Below are 20,582 nucleotides of genomic sequence, written 5' to 3' on the forward strand. Positions count from 1 at the left end.
GAAAACTTGTAAGTCTTAGCTCCCAGACTAAGATGCTACTCCTTGCCTAACCATCCCATCTTTCTAGATCTCTGCATTTGAGATCTATACCCTCTGCATTCACTCTGCCCCAAACCCAATTCCCTTCCAAGGTTCAGGGAGCCTTAGAACTACCAGAGTCCATGGGTTGACTATGTCCGCTCCTCCTCTGCACAAAGGAAGACATCCACCAAGGAGCCATCGTCCCCTTTCCACTCCTAAAGGCATTCCTTTAATTCCCTTCATCCTTCCCAGTTGAATACCCTCACTCCTGAATGTCTAATATTCTGGGTCTTTGACTTGCATTTCAATCAAGCCTTCTGATTATCTTATTGGGTCCAGCATTTTAATTGCCTTTTTCTATTATTTGATGTCTTCTTTTTATTTAATGACTTCCAAGGGCTCCTGTGGCACCCAGATTATATAAGTGCCAGGGCTGGGATAAATGATGCCAGCAGCTTTACAGTCTGGAAGGAAAACATTTAAAGTGAATTTAATTTCACTCTCCTTTCATTCAGCATCCAAAGACTAGAAGAAAATGATGTGAATGTGTTCTGTTTTTCTCTTTCTACAACAAAGGGAGAATTTACAAAAGGAAAAGTTTTTTCTAATATCAGTTTATTATTATTATTATTTTAAAGGCACTCCGAATACGGAATGAATCGGCATAGCCATTTCTTGTTGTTCTTAATTTCAGCAACACAGTGTGATTGCCTTTAAATGCATCTCTGAGCCTTCAGCTATTTTTAATTAGTGTGGCTTCATTTATTTGTCTTTTGTTTTTTCTTTCTTTTCTTCTTTTTTTTTTTTTTTTTTTTTTTTTACTTTTATCACTCTAATTGATTTGTTTTCAATCTTCACAGTCCACCAGTCCCTGCCTCCTTACCTACCTCTTATGTTCCCCTACCATATTTGCCCAGGGCTTTATAGAAGCTGGTAAAATTCTGAATTATCTGTGTCTATAAAGATAAAAGTCTGTGGTTCTTCCTCAGCACCTCACATCGCCCTCTTACCCTCATGCTTGGAAACAGAATTGAAAGTTTATGAGGATATGTTCTCTCTGTAATGAGGAAAAATCCAATAAGCTGTATCATAAAAAAGGATCATAAAACTAGTGGTGGGAGATTGTACATTTTAACATGTTCCCAATTTTATGGGGGAGGAAACTGAGGCTCAGCCTGGCTAAAGTCACCCGTGCAGTTAAATGCTGAGCTGGCCTCCAGGCTGGTTCTTCCCCAGGCCACCCACTGGCTTTCCAGCCGCTAAAAATGTAGCCCAGCAAGCAATTAGGGAGTTGATCTTCAGCTGGGATTGCTTCCCGCTCCTGTCCCTCCCCACCAGGAGAGCTGGGTGGTGCTCCTGCGTTCCTCTGCCAGGCACTTTGGTCATGTTCTGGCTTGGAAAAGCACAAGGCAGGAAGTAAAAACAGCCCAATTCTAGCCTTGCCTTTGATACTAATCGGCTCCATGTAATTGAATGAGTCAGTTAAGTCTCCACAAATGTCCAGTTTTTTCCACATGAAAAGGAAATAATATCTACCTGACTCATGGCATAGGATGGTGATTAACACCTTTTCTATCTTTTGAAATTCTGTATCCTTGACTTCCAGGACGCCCTTCCTTTATGGTCCATTCCTTTCAACCTCCTCCCTGAGGTCATTCTTTTCCACTGCCTCCTACTATGGGCTCCCCTCGAGGATCCATCTTTCCCCATTTCTCCACTAGCTCAGCACACTTTTCCTGAAAAGTTTACCCGTTGGCTTCAACTACCAGCCATGAATTATGATACCCAAATCTCATCTCCAGCCCAGACCTCACTCCTGAGGGGAGTGTCTCTCATCGTATTTGGGTGGTCCTCAGCACATTAACTCAACATGCTTGTCACGTGCCTGTTATGCGTCCCCCAGGCCTTCTCTCCCTATTTTGTCTTGGTGAATGGCATCCCCTGCTACTCTGTTACTTACATGTAAAAATTAGAAACTAAACAACAAGGACCTACTGTATAGCACAGGGAACTGTATTCAATATCTTGATAATAACCTGCAATGGTAAAGAATCTGAAAAAGAATAGATACAGATAACTGAGTCACTTTGCTATATACCTGAAACATTGTAAAACAACTACACTTCAACTTAAAAAAAAAAAAAGTGGAAACCATGCTAGTTTCCTCCTAAATTCCCAGCCTTATTGAATAAGCCACAATATTTTGTTACATCTGTCTCCTAAATTTTTTTTTCTATTACATCCCATTTTACCCATCTTCCTTAGCTAGTGAAGGCTTTCTTTTTCTCTTACCTAGACTATTTCAGCTACCTCTAGCCCTCTTCTTTCAGTTTGGCCCTCTCCAATTCATTTTGCACTTCACTATCTTTGTTAACTACCCAGAACACAGTTCTCAACATTTTACTCTCATACCCTCATCATCTAAAAAACAAGAGCAAAATTTCCAATCTCATCTATCTCCTGATTTCCATTAGCTCGCTCTCTCACTCTCTCTTGCTCACTCTGGCTCTCTCTCTCACACACATACCACCACCACCACCGTACCACTCTTTGGCACTACCACAATTCTTAATTCTTATTAAAGTTCTCTTCTCAATCAGCTCAGAACAGACAACTTCTGGATTATCTTTGCAGGCATCAAGCTCCTTCTTTGAAATTTTCACCCCTAGTGGAGAGCCTTGGAAACCACATTTGTACCACATGATCTTCCTACTGTGGTCATATCAATAAGGCTGGGATCAATTCTGGACCCGAGCTGGGCCAAGGACTAAGAATTAAAGTATTTAGACTACGAGCTATAAATAGAGGTTCAGGGGATTCCTTTTCTGTTCTTGTTCAGCAGCCCTATCATGTGGCCTGGCAATACCCTACCCTTGGTATCTATGGGATGCCCATGGTTCACAATCATGTATTCCCATCCTTGTTTAAGCAAAGATGAAATGAATTTCTTTTTACTTGCCTCCAAATGGGTCTGGGTCTCTTATCAACATGTTTAGCATCTGCTTTTCCTCTAAGTCATCTTCCAACATTTTTCATCTTATGAATTTCTAGTGATACTCAGGACCTAACTCAAGCATTGCCTCCTCTCTGGTCTTCAAGGCTCCCACTCCCACAGGCACATTCATTTATCCCTGTCTATGAGCTATGACTATATTTGCTATAATACTTAATCATAACTTTGTTTAAAAGACACATTTTCCCATAAGACCATGAGCTCCTTGAGGGCAGGTATAATGCCATATTTATATTAATAGCTCCAGCACTAGAGGAGAGCTTCACACATAGGAGACACAGTACATGATCTTGAGTCAGTGATTTGATACTTGTAAAAGTGCTCTGTAAACTATTCAGGTCTACACACTATTAGATGGACGTTTTTAAAGAAAGTTACATAGTCTTCATGTGTAAACAAAAATGTTATCCTCTATTCGCTATATGATCCTCTTTGCCCTAAAATTCAGATTAATACTTCGTCCTGAATTTTAAATGCATTGTGGTCATTATCTTATCAACTTTCCATAAAAATTAAGATAAACACAGGAAGAAAATACATATACTGAAATAGCTAGCAATTTAGAGAATTAAGAGGCTATATGCTAATGGACCAGCCTTCCAAATGGCAGCTTTCTGTTTTTTATTTCAAGTCATCTCAAGGTTGAGCTGTCAAAAAACATTTTGACAATTTCCATTAACTTTTTTTTTTTTTTCTGGGACTGCAGGGAATAGCTAAACCTCTTTGCCTTGACCCCTGAAAATGCTTTTTAGTTTCTGAAAGAGGTTGAAAAATGTTCACATACAATCTCAAAAGAGAATTCAGGAGTTCCTGTTGTGGCACAGAGGAAACAAATCCAACTAATAAACTTGAGGATGAGGGTTCACTTCCTGGCCTTGCTCAGTGAGTTAAGGATCCATCATTGCTGTGAGCTATGCTGTAGGTTGAAGATGTGGCTCAGGTCTGGTGTTTCTGTGGCTGTGGCAGAGGCTGGCAGCTGTAGCTCCAATTCGACCCTCAGCCTGGGAACCTCCATATGCCGTGTATGCAGCCCTGAAAAGCAAAAAAGGAAAAAAAAGAGAGAGAGAGAAAATCCATTAGTGCTTCATCTCATGAAAAGATTTGTCTCCCTGCATCAACCATGAACAAGCAAAAACTCAAATTGTTCTTTGAGGTCCAAGAAAAAGTCTAGATCAGAGTACACACCATAAAACTGATTCATCATATTCTTGAAATACTTCCTGCTTTTCCCACCTCTGTGTTTTTGCTTCTATCCTCTTAACAGGGAGTAACAATTATGTGAGTTGGCTCTCCACCATCTGTAAAAACTCAGCTCCTCCAATTTCCCTGAATGAGAGCATCTTTTCTCTTAGCTGTACTCCTGTAGCAACTGCTTCACCTGTAGAATTCCACTCAGCCATGAGCATGCCAACCTTCCCCTGAACACTGGGCTTCTCAAGATCAAGGTCTAGGTCTCCAAATATCCATAGCACCTGGTTGGTGCTTCAGCACTATTAATTGAATGTAAGTATTTCTTGTAATTAAATAGATACAAAGAAATAATTAAATACATACAAAGAAAATGTTATCCATCAGTCTTTCTTAAGGACTGTGTGACACTGCACTGGGTTTAAAACTAAACCCAACTAGGAGTTCCCGTCATGGCTCAGCAGTCAAGAAACCCAACTAGGAACCATGAGGTTGTGGGTTCGATCTCTGGCCTTGCTCAGTGGGTTAAGGATCTGGTGTTGCCGTGAGCTGTGGTGTAGGTCAAAGACGTGGCTTAGATCCAGCATTGCTGTAGCTGTGGTATAGGCCAGTGGCTACAGCTCCAATTCAACCCCTAGCCTAGGAACCTCCACATGTGATGGGTATGGCCCTGAAAAGCAACAACAACAACAAAAAAAACCTAAACAAAACTAAACCCAACTAGAGATACTTACCCAGCTCTACTGTTGAATTTCAGTTTAGCAGAAGTTCTTAGCACAATCTTCCTAACCCAAGCTCTCCAAGCACCAAACTATCTTAAATCCTATAATTGACATATCTGATTGATACCTACAAGTGGCTTTGGGAAGATGGTTTAGGCAGCACTGGTAAGAAAATCAAGAGAACTAAGTTTTAGCCTGAATGTAGCATTGAGTATGATACTTTTACTCCCTAGACCTCACTTTTGTTATACAGAAAAAAATGTGTTTTCAGTATTTAAGAAAATGTTTTCAGGAGGTTCTCATCATGGCTCAGCCTGAATAGTAACGAGACAAACTAGTATCCATGAGAATGTAGGTCTGATCCCTGGACTCACTCAGTGGGTTAAGGATCTGGCATTGCCCTGAGCTATGGTATAAGTCACAGACGTGGCTCAAATACAGAGTTGCTGTGGCTGTGACATAGGCCAGCAGCTGTAGCTCCAATTCAACCACTAGCCTGGAAAATTACATGTGCTGCAGGTGTGGCCCTAAAAAGCAAAGGAAAAAAAAAAAAAGAAGAAGAAGGAAAGAAAAGAAAGAAAAGAGAAAAAAGAAAATGTCTCCCTATTGTTTGGTGACAGTAATGAAACCAAAAATACAGATTAGCTTTCATTTCAATTAATACATAATCAATAGGGACAAAGTACCATGAGGCAGAGTCCATCACAAAAGAAAAATTGATAGATTTTAACCATAATTAAAGGTCTTCTTTCTTAGACCTTTAGAATTTTTTTTTTTAACTCTCAGAAAATAAAAATAAAAGATAGACCATACATTCTAATGTGTGCAGAGATAGAAGAAATAATTGGAATACAAGCACCTGGAAAAATAATAGAAAGAACTGGGGGTGGTAAGTAGGAAGAAGAGAACATGAGGGTGCAGTCAAGGGCCAAAGCCTGGGAGCTCTCTGCAAATGTTTGGGGGACTTTCTATAAAGCAGTGATTAAACTTTATCTAGCACCAAAGTCCCTGCGGAGGGTATGAGTCCTCCATCACTAGAGGAATTTAATCAGGGTCTGGATAACACCTGGATAGGGATATGATAGACCAAGTTCAAGGACACACAGCCTCAAGGACAGGTTCATGTTCTGAATAGTATAGCACTTGGCCAGGAAATGCTATGATTCTCTCGCCTAAGTCCAACCACATGTTGCTCATGCCAGGATCAGAAGGGCATTGGTGCACCCCAGGAGATGATCAAGCCTGTTTTACAGTAATAAAATTCACCTGATACAAATTTACTAGATTCTTAAAGAGGGCTATAACAGGTTAAAGAGGTTTAGGCCATAACAGCCCATGGCTTGGTCCCAGAGAACAATTGCTTTTCTTTGTGACTTCATCTACCCAGGCAGATAAAACCTTTGTTACTTAACCTCCAGATTAGTCCTGATTCAGCTTCTTCCCAATGGAGATTGAGAGAGCACATTTCAGTTTCTTAAAACTAATTTCTGGTTTGATCAGTTCTCTATATCCCCAAGAACTGCATGATGGGAACTTATGCTCACTGGAATAAATGGAGTTTAGAAATAACAAGAACCTGCTGAGAGTCAAGAGTTTTCTCTTTATAGACACATTGTCAAAGAAGTAATTTCAGTGAGGCCAAATCTTGATGGGATGAATATGAACAGAGAGGCAATAAGTAGATGGACTTAACTATATACATAGATTTTTCAAATGTAGCAAATTAGAATGCAAAAGTTGCCTGGATGCATGGAAGGAATTCTTTTGGTTGAATGAAAGGGACAGCAGAATTATTTTTATTTTAGCTTCTTTTTTTCTTTGGTAAACGGAGATCATCCAGTCTCATAGTACTAAGAAAGTTCTAAAGACATCAACAGCTTCACTATTCTGGGCAAAATTGAAGAGAACCAAATGTTTATCAACAGAAAAAGGCATAAATAACCTGGTATATTTGTACAATGAAATACTATGCAGAAACAAAAATGACTAAAAAATATAAATGGAGAGGTTCCAAAAATTATAACCAAGCTACTATTTGTAAGATTATTCAAACACAAAGCAATACAGCATATTCTTTATGATCATATACATATACAGAAAAAGTATAAAACCTTAGGCAGGAGGAATATGCACTGAATTCATAAGTGTGCTTACCTCTAAAAAAAGAGAAAAGGGAGTTCCCATGGTGGTGCAGTGGTTAACGAATCTGACTAGGAACCATGAGTTTGTGGGTTCGATCCCTGGCCTTGCTCAGTGGGTTAACCATCCAGCGTTGCCGTGAGCTGTGGTGTAGGTTGCAGACTTGGCTTGGATCCCGCATTGCTGTGGCTCTGGCATAGGCTGGTGGCTACAGCTCCGATTAGACCCCTAGCCTGGGAACCTCCATATGCCATGGGAGCAGCCGTAGAAAAGGCAAAAAGATAAAAAATAAAAAAAAAATTAAAAAGAGAAAGGAATAAAAGCATATCTGGTGATGAGATAAAAAGAGATGCCTCCTTTATTTGAGAATTTGTTTGATAAAAATTTTGGAATAAAATATATAAATTAAAAATTAAGCATCATATTCATCATGATGACTTTCCTGTTACACCAAAGCCTCATATTTTTCCTTATTGTCTTAAAACTGTGATTCTCAAAACATAGTGTGCCACCAGAATCTCTTGGAGGACTTAGTAAAACATAGATTTCTGGACCCACTCCCAAAACTTCTGAATCAGTAAATCTGCAGTTGGGCCCCAGAAGGTGCTTTTCCAACAAGTTACCAAATTATTCTAGTGTTGTTGGTCCAGGTCTACACTTTGAGAACTGGTGCCTTATGATGTAGTTACCTACTAGTGAACATTCATTCAGACTTTGAACTGCCTAAGGTCAGAGACTTTATTAATCTTTGTAGCTTCTACCTAGAAGACAGACTATCAATAAACACTTGTGAATTGAAAGAGCTCATTACTTAAAAAAAATCTGTGTGCATGCACACACACAGTCAGCAGTGTGACAGCCAAATAAACGATGCATTAAAAATAACTTGACAATTTTAGAAAAGCAAATAACATGTTACCCAGGAAGGTAGATCTTCCCTAGAGAGGGCCTCGAGGTATGATCAATAGTGTCTCATCTCTAGCAGGGTATAACTCTCAAATTAAGGGCTTGAGGAGTATATAGGGAAGCCCCAAATCAAGACACTGGACAAAAACAAGGACCCTTTGTCTTCTTTCTTTCTTTTCTTTTCTTTTTTTTTTTTTTTTACACTTTACACCTTTACAACATCACATACTACCCACTTATTCACCTCTTATCTACGCTCCATGAAAAGTTCCAGAGACACTCTTCACCAGGGTTGTGGTTAGGAAGCTTCACAAAGATCTCTGTGAAGGTCATATAGCCTCTTCTTTGTAGGCCAGGAATGACAGTGAAGATTGTTGCCATAAAAACAGACTCCCTGAATTCAGTGGGTGGTACTGAAATTGACAACACTAATGGCCTGAATACAGATTGAACTTGAACCCACAGGACAGGACTTGAACCCAGCCAAAACCCAGATTGGGGCTTGAACCCAGCCAAAACCCAGATTGGGGCTTGAACTCAGCCAAAACCCAGATTGGGACTTAAACCCACGGTTTTAAATTTGAATCACTCACCCTGTGTCTAGATGGTTCAGGTTCTTTATGTCTCCATGCAGAAGGAATTCAGCGAGAGACAAAGTGATAGGCAAGAAACAGACTTACTAGGATAGGACACTTGTGAGAGATGCAAGTGGGCAGGCACGGAAGCTTTGCCCTGAGGATCCGGTGGGCCACAGTTTTATCATCCAAGGGGACTGGGAGTTGGAAAGGTCCTCCTCTTCCATTCTGGGAGTAGTAACTCCTCCTTAGTATCTGGTAAATTGTATATTCAAATCAGCTGAAGGGCCATCCTCACTCACTTACCCTTCGTCTGAATCTGAACGCAGGCCTCTTCCCATCCCCCCTCCTTAACCTGAGGCAATTCTCACACCTCCATTAGTCAAGCAAGCCTGACTTGTTCTGACGGCTTTCTTGAATTTACAGTGGTCTCCAAACATCCCCCAGGTTTCCCTCTTTGTCTATGATCCCCTATTGGGACTTCTACAACCACATGTGCCTACTCTATCCCTATCAGTACCACAGGATCCTGGGATGTCAGAGGCCAAACAGTGGAGCTGCATCACCAGAAATGAGGTGGCTGTGCTTAAACAAGCGGCAGAGAGAACGCAGAAATCAAAGGGCTTGATCTACAGGGATCTTTGGCATTGTCTGATTGATCATGGTATCCCTAAAACTGAAATGGACTGGCAGATCTACTTGATTCTTCAAAAGAGCTGGTCTTATTTCTAAGCCCTGCCAAACTAAGCTATCTGTGACTTTAGGCAAGTTATTTACATGCCTTAAAACATCACTTCTGGAGTTCTTATAGTGGCTCAGCAGAAATGAAGCTGACTAGCATCTATGAGGATGCAGGTTCAATCCCTGGCCTCGCTCAGTGGGTTAAGGATCTGGCACTGCTGTGAGCTGTGGTACAGGTCACAGATGCAGCTTGGATCCTGCTTTGCTGCGACTGTGATGTAGGCCAGAAGGTGTAGCTTCAATTTGACCTCTAGCCTGGGAACCTCAATATGCCATGGGGGCAGCCTTAAAAAGAAAAAAAAAAATCAGTTCCTATAGTTGTAAAAAATGGAGTTGTAAATTCTTATCACAATGCCTAATTTATAAATTATCGATTGTGTGACAATTCAATGAGATAACAGTTGTAGAACATGCTAATAAATTGGAAAATATTAAATGTAAGTGATTCTGTTCTTCATTATCAATAGTATTTGTCAAGAAAATAGTATAGGCCTGTCACATAATGGAGTTCCAAAAAGATATGAAGTCTATAACTGCAATGTATACATCTAAGGATGACCTGACCCCCTTGCTGTACAGTGGGAAAATAATAAAATAAATAAATAAATAAATAAATAAATAAAGAAGCACACACACACACACAAAAAAAAGATATGAAGTCTAGTACAGTCTAGTCTTTTTCCTCTCAAAACTTTTACCTTAATTGGGAAGTTAATTTATGCATATTGACAAACATAAATATATAAATAGCTAGAGATATATAAACAGAAACATACCCATGGAATCATACATGTGTGGATATGCACACACACACACACATTACTAACAATACAGGGTAGCGTGAAGTGTGGGTATAAGAAAGATTTGGTTAAAGTAAAGGTAAACCAAATTACTCTTAAAAATACAGAAAATTAGATAATATGAAAGTAAAAATTATATCATTGCTATTGTTGTTTGGGATAAGTTTAACACTGTCTTTAAATCCACCGAAGATCCAGTTTTCTTACATCATCACTGTTCCTTCTGTAGTACAAGCCTTCAGACTGCACTGGCAGTCTCAATATGGTTGACAAAAACTTTCATGCTTCCTTATCCACCATCAGCAAGAAAGAGGTGTTCCGGCAGTGCCCAGAGAAGTCTTAAAGTTCACTGTGATTTGTCGTGTGCCCAAGCCATGAACCAATCGCTATGACCAGGGGTTGATATATTCTGAATGACTGAATCCATTCTAGTGTCCCTTCCCGACTGGAACTGGAGTCAGTTTCACTCCAACCACATGGCTAAGCATGCACAGAGGGGTGGTTTACAAGAAGTCGTTCAGGATGCTGCTCTCAAAGAGAAGAATGAGTATTAGAGAAGAACTGGGAGGAGGAGGAAGAGGAAGGAAGAAGAAGGGCAGCAGCAATAACATTAGAACTCTGTCCACTGTTATGATCACAATAGCTGATGCATGAATAAGTGTTTTATAAGTCATATGAGAAGAAGGGTGTGAGAGCCAGAATTTGGGTGTTCTTACTCTCAAGTACCTCATGCTAACACATATAAAATAACAAATAAAAAGGAGGATGAAGAAGATGCTGGTGAAAAGTCTAATAAAATCATTGCCTTTCATCCTTATTTCTGGCGAGTGGGTGGGAGAATGAGGAAGAAATAGTTATGTCCTAGTTAAATTAGTAAATCCTGACTTTTTTTTTTAGGGCCACACTTGTGGCACACGGAAGTTCCCAGGCTAGGGGTCAAATCAGAACTGCAGCTGCTAGCCCATGCCACAGCCACAGCAACACCACATCTGAGCCATGTCTGTGACCTACAGCACAGCTCATGGCAATGCCCGATCCTTAATCTACTGAGTGAGGCCAGGGATTGAACCCGCAACCTCATGGATACTATTTGGATTTGTTGCTACTGAGCCACAATGGAAACTCCAATCTTGACTCTTATAATGTGCATTCTATAGTCAAATAAATTGTTACCCAGAGATAGCAATGCCAGGGTAGCTTAATGTTTCTTTCATAAAAGTATGCCATCTGACCTTAATGCAGCATTGGAACTGAAAATGTACTTCTTATGTGTCTTTTTTTTTACAGGAAAGATAGAATTAAATGGTGATTAATTGGGAATGCATTATCTTCCTTAACTATTTGAACTCTAAAAGCCTGAATTTTTTTGAAATATTTATTTTAATAAAAACTATTTAATCTCTAGATAACAATTTCACCATCTTAATGGACCATATTCCAGAGACACGTGAAGCTAATAGCAATGAGGTGGCCACTTATGTGACCTAGAATATTTATCTGAGACCTTGAGAGATATCAACTACAGTGGTATAAAAGCCTACTTAGTGAAAGTTGATCTCATTTATGCTGTTCAGTGAAAATTCTCAAGTCTGCAAAGCCCAGCCTCAGGCCAACTTTTCATAGAATATAACCATAAGGCCAGAAGGAGGACTCTATGAGCACCATCCAGTTGTGAGTAAGGCAAAGGCCGTGACATACAGACTAAAGACTGGGACCAGTAGATCAGTGACTACTTCAAGGTAAAAATGCCCATAGCCTGGGTTGTCCTGAAACCTGTGTGTAACATTGAGAGGTAAAAGATGTGCTTAAAGCCTGAGTTACTAATTTTATTCATTCATTCATTCATTCATTTATTTAGCAGAATTATAACTATGATATGAAACATAGAAAGACAGATTACAAACAGTTCCTTGGAAGTATTGTCCCTAATGAAGGAAGAAAACTAAAATGCAATCCCAGAGTCTAAATCCACTTGTCCTCTGACAATAGCAGAGTAGTAACACCCATTTGTATTACGTATAGGAGAGCTAAGTTAAGATGATCTAAAGCTGATTTTCTCTTAATTTGCCCAGCAAATTAGTTTCCCTTTAATTTACCTCTTTCTCCTAAAATACAATGGGAAGAGCACTGGATTGGAATTCAGACAACCTGGTTCCAGCTGTCACTCACCAGCTTGTGAAATCTTAGGCAAATTACTCACTCTCATTCTCAGCCTCTTCATATATAAAAAGAGGAATATTAACACTTTTCAAGTTAACCTAGGCTATGTCAAAAAATGTATATAATTATATACCTGTAATTGTTTCTTTTCATCAAGGATAACATCACTTAGACTTTCAAAGCATAATTTAAAAACTAATAAAGGAATAATTTAGATGAAAACAAGAGAGAACTACAGGTACCTCTCTTTATCCCCAACACCCTAGACAGACATCCATTATTACATCTGCTCTTTTTTTAAGGAATACACCCTACCTCTCAGACTCAATTCCCTGAAAGCAAAGACCCTACCACACAATCTTTGTTTCCAGTGTCCAGCAAGTCCTCCACACTGAGATACATTCTAGGTAATGAAGGTGAACATTTGAAATTAAGGCACTCATTTTTACTCACGTCAGTGAGAGGTTTCCCCCTGTGGATGTGGACCATGACTTCTCGGAAGACTACATCCCCAGGCACAACCCCATTTCTGTGGTATGAAGGTCCATCCACTTCCTGGAGAAGCCCCTCTGTCTTCACTCTGAGGCAGGCTAATTCTTTGCTTCTTGGGTCTAATTTAGTGACAGGCTTCTCCCTTGAGTCTCTTTTTCTCTTCATCAGTATCTTTACTGCATATTCCTAATGTCTTTTCTATAGCCACAGGAAGCTGTTTTGTATCAACTGTCTTGGTCTCCCTCAGATGCAGCTGTTTGGTGGAAGGTAAAGAAGTTCTGGGGACAACATTAGCATTCACATCAGATTAGTGAAACACACCAATTGTCTAGAAGAGCAAATTCCTTGAGGAACAGTGTAGCAAAATTGTCAAAATAACCCTAAGGTAGAAGAGGAGGAGCTTAGGTTTTGTTCAGACTCTGCATCAAAGTATTGGTTATCTTGGGCGGGTAACCCCTCCAAATGTCAGCCTCTAGTAAAATGAGTGATGAGGACAAGATGATCTCTGAGCCCCTTTTCAAGTCTAATATTCAGAACGAAAAATACATTTTGTGCCACTACAAAACAGAATTGTCTCTATGTTGAGAAGAGTTTGAAAAAAAATGGCTCTGCATTAGTGTGAAGAGTGGATCTACATGATCTTAAAAGAAACAAAGGTGAGAAAAGCATTAGTGAATCAGATTCTGTATACCTATGAGCTCCATATTTGATGGACAGTTAAGCAGGCCCTGTTGAAGAACTTTGTAAAATGGTTATAAAGAAAATTGGACTGATTGCAGCTTCCAAAATGAGTAAGTTGGCTAACCACATGCTTCAATGGTTATTAAAAATATAACCATGTGCTGTGTCTTTCTGGTATCACACCAGCATTACATAGAAGAGCTACTAATGTCATTCTCTTGTGCTATTCTTAAGAAAAACTGTCGTTGCCTAGTAAATAGAGATTTTTTTCACTTGAGACTGCAAGTTCATGGATCATTAATTCATTCTTCAGTGAACACTGAGAACTTAATATGTGCCATATCTGAACTACTGATAGTACTATACATGTGAGTCAGACATATATTTATTCATTGAAAGTTCATATGCAAATACTCTCTTATATGCTCATACGAGTATAATAAATGACAGGAAGTGATAAGTAAGCATCTTGAAAGAGAGGCAAACTAACAGAAAAGGGAGATATTCCAACTGAAAGCTCAAAGCAAGACTTTTATGGAGCAAGAAGCATATAGAACAAGTCCTGAAGCCTGGGTTAGATTTGAACCTCTGGCAATAACAAGAAATAGCAAAACAAAGAAAAGGAGGCTTGGACTTCCCTTGAGGTTCACAACATAACTACTTGGCTTGCTTCCTTCCACAGTGGCTGTGGCTTGACCCCTGGCTCAGGAACCACCATATGCCATAGGGGTAGCCTCTTGTTAAAGAAAGAAAGAAAGAAAGAAAGAAAGAAAGAAAGAAAGAAAGAAAGAAAGAAAGAAAGAAAGAAAGAAAGAAAGAAAGAAAGAAAGAAAGAAAGAGAGAGAGAGAGAGAGAGAAAGAAAGAAAGAAAGAAAGAAAGAAAGAAAGAAAGAAAGAGAGAGAAAGAAGGAAGGAAGGAAGGAAGGAAGAAAGAGGGAGGGAGGGAGGCTAGAAAGCACAGCACATGTGAGAACAAAATCAACACTGTCATAACATCAAACACTAATGTTTACCATGTACTAAGGACTCTAAACACATGGTCTTGGTGAATCCTCCTAACTCCCGGGGATTGGTTTTATTAGTATGCTTATTTTCAGATGGGGAACCTAAGGCCCAGAAAGAAAAGTACCTTGCCCAAGTTCTTCCATTAAAATAAACAGCAGGATGTTCAGCACTACTGAAGACTAGTCTTGGAGAGGAAGGAAAATATATCGGAAAACTTCATTGTGGCTGGGTGGTAAACAGGCTAGACTACTAGACCCTTCCCATGAATCAAACCTGGGAGGAACCCAAGTGAACTAAATGTGAAGTAAAAAGTAAAACCTTCTGCATATTTTTTAAAAAACTATGTGGCATCTTAATGAAAATGATCAAAAATTGTTACTCCTTTAGCATTTTTGTCAGTGTCAAAGCACACAATGACCATCCCGTCTGGAAGGAATATGAGTGGTCTTGTCAGTATAACCTTCTACTTTTGAAGGTGGGAAAATTGAGGCTGAAAGATAACTAACCATGATTAAACATTCCATTCAACTTAATCTTTAAATAAAGAATAAATATATATTTGAACACATAACTACATAATTCTTGCCAATTATCTCCACAATACTCTTGGAAACAGACAACTAAATAGGATCTTAAAAACTTAAATTCCCCTGGCACTCGTACAATCTATGCATTGCTCAGAAAACAATTAAGCTGTGTTCTCTTCTGTGCTTTAATCATAATAATGTCATTCTATTACTCCACTGAGTTGGTTGGTAACCAGATATACACAAGGCATTTAACACAGGCAGTTCCCTTAAGTGGACACACACACATTAACTCCCTTCTAAATGTCTTGCAAATAAAAATGCACCAGTACCTCAAAGAGGTTCTGTTTTCACAGAGATTAGTAAAGTGGCTCAAATTTTCTTTTGTTTGATCAGCTGTTCATGAATTAACTTTGACTAAGTCACCTTCATTTTAAAAATGTGTATTACCTAACATAAAAATTTTCCATAATATATGAAATTCTTCTTAGATGTTTATATGCTCCCTTCAGTCAGTTCATATTATGGGGATTTATATTCTGTTTATGTGTTCATATTTAGTTTCTTATTCTAGCAGCTATTCAGAAATACAGTCAATAGTTAAAATACACATCCCCAAAGAAATACTTTTTAAGATCTCTGTGAGTTAAATTAGCAGTGTTTTTATCTGTGTCTTGAACAGGACCATTTAGTATGTTATTATAACACTGAAAATAACAGCTGGCATATACTGAGTATTTTATTATTGTTTGCATTTTTATTTGACACTTTCTTTGATACAAATCAAAAGAAGGCTTGAGATCTCTCCTTCAGTTATTCTGAGATTACAGTATTGTACTCCAACACTTTCAATAGTGTAGCATTCCCTGAGGTGAGCCAACACACATACTTTTTGCAGACCATTGCTCTCATGTTGGAATCTTATAATTAAGCTGATATTTTCCCCTGAGGAAAAAAATTAGGAGCTTACTTTTTTTTTGTCTTTTTGCTATTTCTTTTTTGTCTTTTTGCTATTTCTTTGGGCCGCTTCCACGGCATATGGAGGTTCCCAGGCTAGGGGTCTAATCGGAGCTGTAGCCGCTGGCCTACGTCAGAGCCACAGCAACTCCGGATCCGAGCCATATCAGCAACCTACACCACAGCCCACAGCAACGCCAGATCGTTAACCCACTGAGCAAGGGCATGGACCGAACCCGCAACCTCATGGTTCCTAGTCGGATTCGTTAACCACTGCGCCACAACGGGAACTCCAGGAGCTTACTTTTAAAATGGAAGCAGTCGTTTAACCTCATTCAGTTACAGAGAGGATTGCTAAAGAAGTTATTAAAGCAATGTTCTTTTCTCTAGATAAACGTTCACAAACCATACATTTTAAACTAGTACATTTTAAAGGCTCAGAATTTTATTTATGTATTTAAGCCAGCTTCTTTTCTCCAACTTCTAATACTTTTTTTCCCTTCCATTTTTTATATATTGTTTATTTTACAAATTAGCCTGGTGGTTAGTTGGACATGCCAGCCTGCCTACTCATTAATACTAAATACTTATTTTAGCATATAATTTTTGATTTAATTTTTATTTTATATTTGAGCATAGTTGACTTACAGTGTTGTGTTATTTTCAGGTGTACAGCAAAGAGAGTCAGTTATACATATCCATTCTTTTTCATATTCTCTTCCCATTTAGGCAACATATAATTTTAAGTGTATTTAATGTGTAATTGATGTTTCTGGCAGCCCTTTCCAATCATTATCACTGGATTAAAATTAGAATTCATAGTTATTTGGAATTATTTATGTTTAAAATAACCCAAACTGTCAGGGTTACTATTTAAAGCACAATCTTTATTAGCACAGGGAATTTTAAACAGTGTGTGTGAAATTTGGAATGCCTATCTCAAATAACTTGACTGAAATCACAGCTGAAGTTAATCTGGTATTATTGAACAGAAAGATTTACTCAATAAGAAACCAAAAATCTTGTTTTTCATAATTTCACCATAATTTTATTTTGTATTTACAGTCTTCAATTCCTAATGCAAGGGTCTTACTGAGGATTGGGGGGAAGGAGAGATGGGGTTTGGAGGAGAGGAATTGGAGGTCTTATATGGACAACAATAATTAATAAAGCTAACAGGATGTGAAAGTCTTCCAGAAGAAATTCTTGCAGCCAGCTTTGCGTTCTCGGGGTGCCATGGCCGGGTTTGAGTTAGCTGATCTCTGCAGCTCCAGCCTCATTTCATCCTGCTCAGCAGCCTGGGACAAATCTTCAGGCTCCAGGGCATCGTTCTCTGTCTGGTTGGGTTCAGAGAGCAGCTCCGCCAAGAAGTACTTGGCCAGTTCCTGTGTGGAATGGGAGGGGGAGGGGGATGAGAATGAGGATAGTGAAAAAGAAATGGAAAAGCTTGGTTTAAAAAACAGATTTAATCACATCCAACCCCCAATTTTCTATGTGCACTTTGTGTAATGCTTAAAATAGGTTAAGGATATAAAAACAGGGCTGTTGTTATAATTTACCAAGTTACACAAGGAAGCTTTAAAAACTCAAATGTTTCTGCAAGGTTTTAGTGTCTACAGGTTTAGAACTCACACATAGAAAGAAATAGAACATCATTAGTTAGCAAAGGTAAAATATATGCCAACATTTTATTTAACTCAATTTCCATATCATGAGCTACAAAATAGAATTGTTCTTACCATTTTTACTAAATCAACTGTGGGAAACAAGACTTTTCACAGTCGTAAACATATTGTGTTCTAGCTGTTGTGCCCTTCAGCCCCCAGCCCTGCTGCATGGGTGGGAGGTACTGCTTAGGAAGCTTCAGAGGTCCGCGCTTTCAGCACCTGGGTCAGCACCTCCCATGGTCAGCACCGCGGATAGATGCCATCATCCCCTCGAGCTCAGTTCCCCAGATCTTAGAATTTTCTTGAAAGCCAAAGAACTCACCTGAACTGTGACCTACTGCGCTGATCAAAGAGGGAAAAAACAAAGAGGTAAAAAGGAATTCTGGACTTTGAAAGTTTTCCTGAGAGATTTGGTGCCTAAGGGACCCAGAAAAGCACCGATACTCTTTGGGACCACCTCCTAAGTCCACCCAAGGGAGGAGGGGCAAGGCTAAGGTAAGGTTAGGGGATTCGCGAGAGGGGAAAGAAGGCGTCGAGGGAGTCTCCTTACCTGCTTCCCAGCGGCAGCAGCCAGGGACTTCTGCAGAAACTGACGGAGTCGGGGATCCGAGGGCGCGCCAGTGACACCGCCCAGAGCCAGGACGATGGAGAGCGCGGCCAGCGCGCACTGGAGGCGGCAGGACAGCATCTCGGCAGCGGCCAGAGAAGCCGAGCTAGAGCGCGGTTGGTCAAACTCTAGGAGTCGATTTGCAGGCAGCAGCGACGGCTCTGAACCTCGCGACTCCTGAAGCGGCTTGTGCGCTCGCCACCGTCTCCCCCTTTTTAAACTCTCTCTCTGACGTCAGACTAGGAGGCGCCCCCAGATCTCACCAGCGCTTTTACGCACCATTACCCTCGTGAAATCAATCACCGAAGTGAGAGGAGGCTCTACACAATCAAAAGTAGCTTATTAAGAAATAAATAAATCCTGCACACAGGCCCACACAATTCCCCCACGTGCCACACCATCTACACAATCTTTTTATATTCACTCAGTGCTATGCACATACACATTCCATAATTTCACTCACACATGTGCACACCAGTTACACACACACTCAAACATTCAGCCCCTGGAGAGTCAGATATACCACCACACTAGCTGTGTACACATAAATGTACCCACACGAATCTATACATCATTATACTCAGACATTTTAAGAATACCAAATGCAGAAACATATGAGTGTGATAAGCATTCCTGTAAGAACACAACTGAGAATGAAATGTGGATTCGAGAAGGACCGAATCATTTCCTTCTCATTGACTCTTTTTTTTTAATTACTCAATGAATTTTATTATATTTATAGTCGTACAATGATCATCACAACCCCATTCATCGACTCTTGAAAAGTCTTGTAGATTAAAGACGTCTTGGGACTCTAAAAGAACTTCACTTTTCCTTATAATGAAGGTGAAATTACCTTAGGCACTCCTGCCTCACTCTTTCTCAGCAGCTGAGACACTTCTACTCTACTGCCTTCCTACTCTGACCAAAAAAAAAAAAAAAAAGGCAAAAGGGAAAAAAAAAGTAAGATTGACTTCATTTTGGTTCTAGAAACTTGAAACTGGAAAGAAATCTCAGAAACCATCTACTAAACCTCAGAGTTTGAGTCACTGAACCTAGAAAGAGGCAGCGAAGTTCTCTAGTTCACACATTTCACAGCTGGAGCAAGCACTAGATCTCCACATTCCAAGGCTAGGGTTCTTTTCACTCAACTCTAAGTTTTCTAACAGATTCCTGGCCAATAGCAGCAGTTTTAGGTCAGAGACTCCCACTTTGGACATAACAAATTCTGCAACCCCCTGAACATAAGTGACCATTATTGTATGTCTCTGTGTGGGAAAAGCATCAACAGACTCTCAGATCCACTACTCCCCTACTCCCCACACACATAAAAAAGAAGTTTGAGAAATGCTGTTCTGGAATTTTGGTTGTGGTCTGGTTGTATGTTTTCTGTCCTGGTCAGAGTTCTGTTTCTTTTTTTGTCCCCCCCCCCAAAAAAAAATAATTTCTTATCCAGGAAGGGCCAGCTATATGTCCTTTCATGGACCAGATGATCACTGCAGATGCTTCAAGGGCTGATATTTTATAAGCTTCAAGCTTGTAAGAGCTGAAAAAAAAAATTACTGTATCTTTAGACACCAAGTGAAGCAGAGAACTTGCCCAATCACCAGCCAGGCATCATGTATTCTCAAAAATACTTAAACAAGAGACTACAGTGTTAAGAGGCAGGAGGGATTGGGAAGTATCCTGAATAGCTCGAATAATTGTCACCTTTTTCTTTTGTGTCCTTAACCCAGAAAAATGAGAGAATGCAAAGCAAGCAGTGCTAAAACTTCCAGGGCTTGATGAGTCCAAGCAAGGCTAAGCACCGGTAGGGCTTTAAAAAATTGTTCACATATGTTGCAATAGTCTGGGAGAGCAATGACTCTGGGACTGTAGAACACAACCTTAGGAAATAGCATATTTTCTCTCTATTTCCTGGAACCCTCCTTGGCCTGTAGCTGGGGATTCAGAGTCTAGTTCTATCAACCCAACTGTCCCAAGGCACTCCAAAATTATCTCACATCTCCTCCACTCAGGACTTGCTCTTGGTGGCCCCACTGAGTAAGGGAAAGAGAATTTCTCTAAAACAGGAGCAAGACAGAGAACAAGAAGTAGCCCCTCCATCTGGCTCTAAGCTCTGGATCTACCCACCCCACTCGCACTCTTCCTTCCCACATCCTTATCCCCTCCCTCCTCTTTCTCTTTTCCCTAGCCCCCTATGAATCTCCTTATTCAATCCCTCTTTTGCCTTCCCTCTCCTCTCCCTGTACTCATTCCTCTCTTTTATTCTTCCTTCCCCTAATCCTTCCTGACTTCAGTCTGATTCATTCTAGTTTTTCCCCTCTCCTCCCTCCCTCCCATTCTGCCTAGCCAGTATCTATGCCAATCTCTGCTTCTCA

The 20,582-nt window shown here is 39.9% G+C and overlaps 1 protein-coding gene and 1 long non-coding RNA gene across 2 annotated transcripts in view; both read right to left on the reverse strand.

The window, feature by feature from the left end:
- LOC110256384 (uncharacterized) overlaps positions 1 to 13,000 on the reverse strand; it is a 288,353-nt gene extending 275,353 nt beyond the window's left edge. Inside the window, exon 1 of the long non-coding RNA XR_014824514.1 lies at positions 12,719 to 13,000. This is a non-coding gene — a long non-coding RNA (uncharacterized LOC110256384). The remainder of the gene's footprint in view (positions 1 to 12,718) is intronic.
- A 4,099-nt stretch (positions 13,001 to 17,099) lies between these two features.
- On the reverse strand, positions 17,100 to 18,282 carry SST (somatostatin). Its single transcript, NM_001009583.1, has 2 exons — positions 18,145 to 18,282; positions 17,100 to 17,312 (listed from the first exon to the last, which is right to left on the reverse strand). Exons 1-2 carry the CDS (start codon positions 18,280 to 18,282, stop codon positions 17,100 to 17,102), a joined length of 351 nt encoding a protein of 116 aa, NP_001009583.1.
- Positions 18,283 to 20,582: the final 2,300 nt, after the last annotated feature.

This window comes from Sus scrofa, chromosome 13 (assembly GCF_054392235.1).
Source record: "Sus scrofa isolate SSC_HxYL_T2T_F1_AM1 chromosome 13, Sscrofa_HxYL_maternal_Yorkshire_Landrace_v2.0, whole genome shotgun sequence".
NCBI classification, from domain to species: Eukaryota; Metazoa; Chordata; class Mammalia; order Artiodactyla; family Suidae; genus Sus; species Sus scrofa.

Excerpts from the sequence above, each read along its gene's own strand:
- SST (NM_001009583.1), bottom strand. The coding sequence starts at position 18,282 with ATGCTGTCCTGCCGCCTCCAGTGCGCGCTGGCCGCGCTCTCCATCGTC. Across the intron at positions 17,313-18,144 it reads CTGCTGCCGCTGGGAAGCAG|GAACTGGCCAAGTACTTCTT; the intron begins GTAAGGAGACTC and ends CATTCCACACAG.